Raw genomic sequence first — 10,490 nt, 5'->3', positions numbered from 1 at the left:
AGACGTTTTAGTGTGCCCATTATGGATTCGGCCAGGCCTACAACGGATCGGCCTGACATCCGGACAGATCACTTCCCGAAAAATTCCTAGTTTTTCGACCCGTCAGGATTCGATCTCGAGTCCCCCAAAGTGATAGGTTACATCCTTAATTAATTGCTCGGTAAATCCGGATAGATCGAAAAAACAACAAATTTTTCGGGAATGATCCATCCCAGATATGTCGGACTCCGTCGCTCTACATGAAAGACACTGTGTGAATTGATTCATTTATCGTCAAAATTTAAATACTACTTAAAGTTTTATAATTAAAATTTACATTGTCCTATAAAATGAAAATACAGTAGAGACTCGTTAATTGGAACCCCGGTAATCGGAACGATTTTCAGTCAGACTGTGTCGTGCTGAATCGAACGTTTTTGATACTAAATTTACTTCTAAAGTATAATTTTCATGTTTTTATATTCTTCAATATATTTATTTTGTTTGTACAAAATGCAGAAATTATTTTTAACGATACGATAGCCTCGATTATTATGATAAAAATTTTCGTTAGGCTTAAAATCGACGAAAATTCAATACGAAGCGACACGCAACGGAGAAAAATTTGAACATCGGACAGGTTAATATATTTATTCGTACATAATCGGTAATCGGAACAAATCACTAATCTGAACAACCCCAGTCCTCAATTGATTCCGATTTTCGGTTCTCTACTGTATCAATAATACTTTGCGTTTTATTCAATAGTAATGTTCAAAGCACAGTGAATGTTTTCTTCTCGACTAATTCCGATTATGGGAAGAATTGTATACTGTACAACGAAGAAATTCTAGATACAGTATCAACTATGACAGTAATCTTCAAACTTTTAATGTATTCTGTTTATAGTAAGTTTTCGTATTGGAAATTAGCAACAGTAGAGGGCTGTTCTTAGAGTTATGTAATTTTATAAGGGTCTAGCAGTGGAGTATCCAAGATTGTGAGAATATAGGTACTGTTCAAGGCAGATTCGAGAGGACTAAGGTGCCCCGTCGTTTTTCGGAAAATGTTACTCACTTACCTTAGAATTACTTTAGTTAGCTTATATCGTATGACGTCAATTAGGTTATTATATTTTAAAGCAACAAAAGGGTAGCTTTAGAAGTGCTGTAGCACCATAAGCGCACTTCTGTACACACTCTTGAGGTCTAGTAGTATAATGCGTCACGAGGAGTGGGAGGGTAGTAAATATCGTAAAAAATGATGCTACATAATTTATAGAAGCTCCCTAATTTACTTTTTGTTTACTCTTTCCACACTATAGACACTAAGAGAGCTTCTTCTTTTATCATGCCCATTACGGGTTTGGCAGGCCCACGATATAAGCGGCGGACATATTCAGGACTTGTTTCTAACTGAATGAATCCGGATTCTCCAGGTTGGCAGAGTAGAGGCCTAATGTGTTATCAAGTCTTTTTCTACGATTCGTTGTTTGACTGTTCTGTATTACTTATACGGTAATGCGAAAATAGATTTCCGGAAAACAGTCGTTTATATTTTATATATTTATAAAAAAATAAACTTTATGATTAATTTCTTATTTCTTTTCTACGGTTAATTTTTAGAAAATGCTCACACGCATTATCTGCTCCGATTGATAAGTGGCACATTGGAATTGTTTGAACGCAAAAATATCGGTTATAGTTTACTGGCAGATAAGCCCGGCATTGCTCGGGCAAAAAGTAACGATAGCGAAGTTTAAGATATAGCCGATCTTACCCGTTTTCACATAATGCAAGAATTAGGTCCCCCTGTTTACAGACTAATTAGGGAATTTTTAGATGGATCTAAAAATATGTTCGATTTCCCGCAAAAACGCATCTGACCCTGTAAATCTTGCATGTCGCTTTCTCTTAACACTTCCCCAGAGGGGAATTTCAAAAAATCCCTTCTTAGCAGTGGCGTAGCTAGGGAAGTGCGGTCCGCACCGGGCCCCTGGATGGCGATAGGCCCATGGGGGCCCCAAAATCACAGGAAAAAAAGACCCGAAAAATTTTTCGCGGCAATCAAAACAAAGCAAAATTTCGCATTTTGCTGCTTGAGCTGCTGGGCCCTTATTACACAGGAAAACCGGTTAATGTTACCCTAGGATCCAAAATGGCGGCGGGGGAAATTTTTCCCTACGTTGGAGACTGCGACGGGGAAAAAAATTTTCCCTCGATTTAAGATGGCTGCGTTTCCGGCCGCCATCTTGAATTTTTCTGCACACTCCGCGGATATTAACCGAAATAAACAATAAAAAAAAACAGAATTTTTTTACTCACTTTTCGATGGTGGTTGCCTGCTTCTTCCTATCTTTTTTTCCTTTCCGAACGTATTTTTAAATATACGCCCTTTCTCGTACTTTCTTTTACATATTACGGTCTCGTCGATTTCCACCGTTTTATTCGGCACTCCTTTTTTAAACGATGTCAAATTACTCAAAGCTATAAGCAATACCAACCGTATGTGATTGGACCAATCGACTCCCGTTTTTCTGGATTTGCCCGCCGCAATCGCCGAGGTCGTCGCCGTACATTCCAGACATAGTTAGTGCCATATAAACGACAGAATGCAACTCCAAGAAATGTGGCCAAATTTACTTTTAAATGTTCCATCAAAGGCAGAGGTCTTCGTTCCGCACTTACTACATCGCAAGAAACAGCTTTCTCTATTACTCCGATAGTATAATTTGCATAAAGAATCGCAATGAATGCAAACGGACTCGGTCGGCTGTATGCCTAATTTTACAGCAAATTTCAATGCGTTATCGATACTGGGAGGCAAACCTGGTTCCAAAAAGTCGTCTTCAATTAACATGGAGAAATCACGGGTGGTGCATTTCGACCAAAATTCGTCGTTGCAACTCAAATCTGCAAAACTACTCATTATCGAACAATTGCAAATAAACTATACGTTTACCGATAATAAATTGTGCGAGAATGAAATATCGTAACGAAATAAAACAGCAATTATTCCAATACGCAATTCGTCGCAACACTACAGCAAACGATTCCAACTGGAAACTAGTCGATTTGCATAAAATTGCCCGGAAAGGAACAGAATCACGTCGTAGATCATGCATTTGCATATTCGTTCATAACACCCCTACGTATTTCCCGCCGATTTTACTCTCGCACGACGCTACGAAAAAGCTCCCTCTACCGTCGCAAATACACACTACCGTCCGTTTCGAGGTTACAGGAAACTCGGCCACGTCGAACGCAGGGTCGAAACCAAACGGGGAAAAATTCTCAACGGCGTCGACGTCACGACTCTAGGGAAAATTTTTTTCCCCGTAGTAGTCTCCGAAGTAGGGAAAAAATCCCACCGCCGCCATTTTGGATCCTAAGGTAACATTAACCGGAAAACCATTACGAAAAAAGGACACCCCTGCCGAAAAATTTTTTCGGGGGCCCACAAATGTGGTTCCGCACAGGGCCCGGAGAACCCTAGGTACGGCACTGCTTCTTAGTGTGTACCAAATTTCAACCTTCAACTCCTCAACCGTTTGGGCTCTGTGCTTATTATTATTACTATTATCATCAACCCATCTCGACTATATATATATATATATTTATTTATTTATTTATTTATTATAGTACAAGACTGACTGTAAAAAACTGAATGTTGTGTGTTCAATTCTTGTTAGATGTTTTTTATATGAAATTCAAATTTTACGTATTCAGAGTCGTGCTCGTATGCAATCTGTATTCAGATTTCATTCTTATACGATTACATTATTACGCCTCTTATGAGAAAAAGCAATGCTGTATAATTATCTATAAACAGATTCAACCTTGAAAAAATTAAAAGCCTTTAGCAGCAATTTATCTCTTTTTATTGCCTTCTTAATCTTATTTCATGTTGTTGTCAACTACAACGTTGAGTGTCGCTTAAAATTATTTTTTTACATTTTTTTTTTGTATTTTAAATATTTTTTACATACTTTTTTATTAAGTTAAAATTAATAAAATTAAATACAAATGAATTTAAAAGCTATTTTATAAGAAAATGTCAAACTTATTTTTTAAATTCTGAATTGAATTTTTAAAATCATTTTATTTTATTATGTTTTAAATTAAAAATTTTTAGATAATTTAATTTAATAATATATTCAGTTTTATAAATATTGATTTATTAGACTATAAAATTAATATTTAATAAAATAATAGCTGTTATTTTTTTTATTAATTTAATAAAAAAAAACAACTTTGGCTCTCTCTCTCCTCCTAAACTGGATAACATCAATTCTAACTACTTAAAAATTTTTATTACTTTTTTTTAATGTTATCTTCACTTAAGAGTGTAGAATATATTTTATATAATGGCATTTTACTTTTGAATTAATGAAAAACATTTTTTTTTTAACTCGAGACAATCGTTTTTTGTGACAGTAGTTTTTTCTGTAAATTATCGATGTGTAGCAGAATATGTCATACGAATAAAAATAATATTTTAAATTAATATAGCGTATAAGTTCTTTATATCATCGGAATTTAAATTTATAGAATAAAAATCATATTTTAGAGATTTATATTGTTGAAAATTTAATTATATTTTTTAAATGATTTAAGAGAAAAAGATTATTGCTTCTTCGCGCTTATACTAAGTACAGTATATTGTACGAAGAGGCCGGATGGCCGAGCGGTCAAGGTGGCAGCCTACCGCTCTGGGGGATCCGGATTCGAATCCGAACTGGTCGAGAAATCCCCAGGAATTTTTCAGGGGGTGGTTCGTTCGGATATGTCAGGACCCATCCCTCACCACCCGGTCGGCCCATTGTGGGCCTGGCCGAACCCATAATGAGCCTACTAAAAGAGGCCCTCTTAGTGCCCACAGGGCGGAAAGAGTTTAAAAAAAAAAAAAAAAAAAAAAAAGTATATTGTACGAGTCAAATTAATACACTGATTTAATGAAATCTCATTAATATATTAATTTTTTGACATATACAATATTATATAATGATATTCAATTCGTTATTCAATTATATACAGTTCGTTTCTTCGTGAAATGATTTTTCGAATGCATAAAATCAATTTACGTAACGATTAAGCTAATGATGAATACTGTAAATATTATTAGAAAGTTGGATATTTATGAATTTATTTGATAATTATGAAAACATTTTTGTAAGAATAAAACATATAAAAGGGCTTATTTGGAAAACAATACACATTTGATAAAATCATTTTATAATTATTATTATAAATAGCATTTAACGGTAATGTAGACTATAAAAGGTAATACAGTATGTTTTTAAAAATAGGATCGAAATTACTTTGTGTGCATGCAATCTTTAAACAACTGATTTCAAATTTATACTTAATGTTCGGTTTTCACGAATGAGGAAGAGTTCTTGCGATAGAAGAGTTAATCCCGACCCTAGACATAAAAAAGATTAGAAACTAAATCAAATAGAGATTTTCTAGAGCCGAGGCTTATTGATTTTCTTCCTAAAAAAAACTATTGAAAGTAAAGATTTTGAGGAGTTTAAGCTTATTTTCGACCATAGAATCTATCCCTAAAATATTAGCACGGAGTTTCGTTACATTTTACACAGTAAATGTATGGGTTAGTGTTACCTATGGTTCCAAAATGGCGGCTCGTCTCTGGTTCCAGCATATAGAAGAAAGGAAACAGCGGGGCTGCACGTTCTAACCTAACCTAACCTATTCTAATAAATTACCATAATTATTACCAACAAAATTATTAGAATAGGTTAGGTTAGGTTAGAACGTGCATCCTCACTGTTTCCTTTCTGGAATCAGAGCTTGAATCAGAGACGAGCCGCCATTTTGTAACCATAGGTAACATTAACCAATTTATGAATATAAAACAAAGGTCGTCGGCAGACTGCGATTGTCTTTCCTACTATTGGAATTATTCTCGTAATTCTATAGCAAAATACAGTATATAGGCACTTGACTTGTCTAAGAATATTTACATTCGCTACAAATAAATCGCAACTTTAATTAAACAACGAATTGTAAGAAACTTTGAAACAAATTCACTTATTTTCTAATAAGGAATTTTTAACAGATATATTTCTTGGCATGACTTGCTTTAGAACAAAATCATAGTTAAGGGATGAACTTCTTTAATTAAAGAAAATAATACTGTAAAATTACACAAAAAGAATTTTATTATTATTTTATTTGTGGAAAATATTAGGACTTAAGGAAAATATACTGAATTCAATTAATCAATTATTTATTTGTTTATAAGTATGTAATTACCAAATTGAATAAATAAATAATTTGAATAGGATTATTAAGATTAGAAGAAATAGAGCAATTAAACAAATACAGTGAAACCTGTGTAAACTGGACTTGCATGGAACTGAATATTTTTTCCAGTTTGGCAGGTTTCCGTTTTGAACAGGATTTTTTATTTTTTTTTTAACACAGAAAATCGCTTCGTTCCTAAGAATTTTTCCCGTTTAGGCAGGTTTCCGTTTTGAACAGGTTTTACTATAAATAAAAAACCCAAGTCGAAGGCGACGTGTTTCATTTCTTAACGAGAAGTTAATACAAACATTCAAATTGCAAACACTCTTGCTTTTATCCCTGTTTTAAAAGTATTATTTTTATTATTCCTTTCATTTCTTCGATCTTAGGATATAGTTACGCAGTGTTATATCGTTAATTCGAATCTAGTTATGGTCATAAAAGATTTTTATTAACAATAAACTGCAGACCAGTTCGAGTTTTCTTTTCAATATTCGAGAACTTGAAACACGTTCTTTTGCTGAAATAAAGTGAAGTGACACTAAAGAACACACACCGAGAAAGGATATCAATTGTAAAGTCAGCTTAAGTGTTACGTAAGATCAGACGAATGTATCGATATTCCACAGTTGTTCAGTAAGCTAATTTCATTTATTTTAAATACATTTATTATGATAATATTTGGATATAAAAATTTAAATATTATATAAAATATAATTTCGTACTAATTTGGAAATTTAAACAGAACTTTTGTCCCCAGATGGCATTAGGAGAAGTGTAATGTGCGTGTTTTTTTAAACAGCTGTTTGTAGTCGGAAAGCAGACGACGGATTTCGCACGTGTCTCTTGGACGATATTGACATTTGTGACAATGTGAAAAGACGTATTCTTTAAGCATCTGATATAAAAATGTATTACCGGGACTTAATTCACGAGGAATAAGAAATGGAAACGACTAAATTAGGAACAACCGAAGTCGTCTTGAAAGGTGGAAAGCCTTGGGGTTTTACATTGAAAGGAGGAATACAGGACGGGACCTCTTTAAAAGTAGCAAAGGTGAGAGTTTATCGTATTAATCGTATAATAAAACGATAAACTTGCATACTTTAAACGAATTATCCCTAATTTTTTTGCTGGTAATTTTTAAAATTATTATTAAAATAATTGCTAAATTGGTAACTTTCGTTGATATTTGATTTCATGTTTAATATCTGTTTTATGTTCAAAAAAATTTTTATTTTTTAATTAAATTTAAATTTATATTATATTTATTCATTTTATATTCTTTTATACTTATCAATCATTACATTATATTTACATATTAATCTTTTTTATTTATCAAAAACAAAACCTATTGGTGTGTAATTGAATGTATTTTAAAAAATACTTTATAATTTTAATTCCTAATATACAGAGATCTGTTTCGACATTAACGATTAACAGTGTAACGATCGATGTGTAATATTTCATATTTAAGTATTACTAAACTAAAAGTTAATGTTTTTAAATATATAACTCTCGTGCATTTTTAATGTTTTAAAAAAATAATTTAAAACACCGATAATATAATATTTAGTGAATGATTATTACTTATATTATTTTATTATATTATTAATTATAATATTGAATACGCTACATTGAATTTACGTTAATATATATTTTATTTTATAAATTAATAATCGCTTTATTTTATAAAGGAATTTTTATGTGATATGTTCGAAAGACATAACGTGATACTAGAAGATCTAAAAATAAATCATATTGACATTAATTTCGGCGAATATATCACTTTAGAAGCTACTCCAATTGTCTTTTATTTTTGCTGTGATCTCATGTCCGCTACATTTGCTCTCAATATATTTACGCTATACATTTTCAGACAAGTTTATATAATGTAAAGGTAAACAAGTCAAACCAGTGTTACAAAAGCATGCAAAGGAGTTAGACCTGGAAGTTGCCCAATTAAAATTCATCGCCCGGGAACTTAAGTGATTCCATCGCGACAACTCGCTCTTCTTCCGGTTTGGCAATTTACTTTCTCCTTCAATAATTTGAAAAATATTGCAAAGGTCATTTTAGAAGTATTACCTTAATAATAGTTTATCACTGTTATTCGAAATAATAAATGACGTGCCTAGAGCATTTCAAAATATCCACAAAGAATCAAGGAAGTACCATTTGAAGTTTCTCTTAATTTTTCTCGTCAAATGAGAGGATGGTACTTAATGCTGTCATCTTACAACTGCAAAAATTATCAAATGGAAAAACTATTGTCCCTACAGTTTGATATCTGCATCATCGAATCATTCAGTTTCACATTTATCATAGTAGAATAATACATAAAGAAACGATAATAAGATACAGTTTAGTGATAAGAATTGTTAGTTTACGTTTACAAACAAAATTTCAAAAGATAGAGTGGCAATATTATCGTGCGAACTAATGTATACGGAAAGCATTAGCGATATTATTAGTGGTTTGGGATCGTTGGCCCTAATATTTAGCCTTGAGACAACAATTTTAAAACTGCCTGAACTTGCCTTCAGTTAATGTATATTTTTAATCAGTATAAACTATTGAAAAAATATTAATTATTAGTTGTAGTCTTCAAAACAGTTCAGTATTTCTTTTTATTTTCAATAATAAACTTTTCGGCTGTTATTATTTAAATGAAATTAATGGCGATCGATAATCGAATAAGAAAAACAAGGAGAATTTTGTCATAATATTAAGCATTTTCCGGCATTGGAAGACATAATGATACATTGTATTATCTGTATACAATACAAAGTTTTACTCTCAATATAAGAAATCTTTTTTTGTTAATTATTATTTTTCTAATTAATTTTAATTACCACATTTAAAAAGATAACTTTGCTTTGGTGTTTTATGCTTTAGAATCGTTATTGTATTGATAATTTTTTGCTCCAATAAAATGTTTCCAATAATATAATGTATATATTTATTAACAAAATATTATAAATACATTATAACAAATAAATTCGTAATATAAATTTTAATAATTTAGTTTTTTTAATGAATTCTTTCAAAAAATTCTTGATTATCTGTTGAGAATTCATAAAGGATGTTAAGCATCTTGGTTTCATGGGTTAGGCAGGCCTCACATTTCCATCTTGATTAAATCATTATGGTTATTAATTAAAAATTCATAAATCGATGAGATTCAAATGTTCATTTATTGAAATTTTGAATGTCGAAGTAATTTAATCGTTATCTATTCTGATATATTGAAGTTGCCTGGTGCCTCAAACTGAAAATATATAATTATGTCACGTAATACAAGTCACAGAGTAAGATAAAATTGGTAAACTTTGAGCATCAATTCACACGTTTTTCTATCTAACCACACCAGTTATCAATGTATTTCAACTGGGTAATGTCATAGTGACGAGCGAATGTATTATATTCGTTGTAATTGAAGTGTTTTGCCGATAGTTTAAAAAACCTAGTATAAACATATCATTGGCAGTTTTTAATGTGTTAAGATAATACTCGATAATTATTACTAAAATATAAAAATTAATTCTGTGAAATAATTAACACTCGTTATTGCCATTTCATTGAGTAATGAACAATAGCTACTATTCTAGACTACAAACTAATAATAATATGCTTGACGATGTGCCTAGTGAGTATGACACATTTCCTCTCTCGCTAGTCGGGTTCGCTTAGTAAACTGGTTTTTCAGACTACCACACCTGTAAGTCGTTGTCATGTGAATTTGCTACGATGAGATCAACTACAGATTAAAAAAAAAATTCGAGTCTAATGGGGCTGAATAATACGGGTGCCACAATCATACGTGCGTTAAGATTAACGATTGTAATTTGTGAGTAGTATCACTACACTGCACAGTTTGAAAGAAACATAACTGAAATTATAAGCCTGCTTTATTTAGCAGATTTTATAAAGTTATACAATTTACAGAATGAATACGAAATTTAAAAAATAAAATTGATATCGGCGTTTTAACGTAATAATTCATGCATTAGTATATAAAAATGTAATAAAAATGATTGATTCATTTCACATATTGACAGTAAATAAGACAAAAAAATGATATCAAATGAATGTCAAACCATATGTTTAATATCTAATGATAATAAATTTAAATAATTGGAATCACTTGGCTAGTATACTGGGACAATTAGTAATGCTACTTATTGTTTGTAACAGCAAAGTTATTCTAGTTACGTTTAGATACAAAACATATGGTTAATA

General features: G+C 31.6%; 1 protein-coding gene across 2 annotated transcripts in view; it reads left to right on the top strand.

Moving 5' to 3' along the window:
• Window positions 1-7,098: 7,098 nt before the first annotated feature.
• The window catches only part of LOC136975158 (protein Shroom3-like), a 222,092-nt gene continuing 218,700 nt past the window's right edge, over window positions 7,099-10,490 (top strand). Inside the window, exon 1 of one of the 2 annotated variants that reach the window (XM_067270189.1) lies at window positions 7,099-7,304. In XM_067270189.1, coding sequence (XP_067126290.1) covers window positions 7,194-7,304 — 111 coding nt within the window. In that variant the 5' untranslated portion in view covers window positions 7,099-7,193. The remainder of the gene's footprint in view (window positions 7,305-10,490) is intronic. The other variant, XM_067270190.1, reaches the window with a different exon arrangement.

The sequence above is a fragment of the Centruroides vittatus genome, unplaced genomic scaffold (genome assembly GCF_030686945.1).
Source record: "Centruroides vittatus isolate TY-2023 unplaced genomic scaffold, ASM3068694v2 contig_364, whole genome shotgun sequence".
NCBI classification, from domain to species: domain Eukaryota; kingdom Metazoa; phylum Arthropoda; class Arachnida; order Scorpiones; family Buthidae; genus Centruroides; species Centruroides vittatus.
This window is presented reverse-complemented; position numbering and strand designations above follow the sequence as displayed.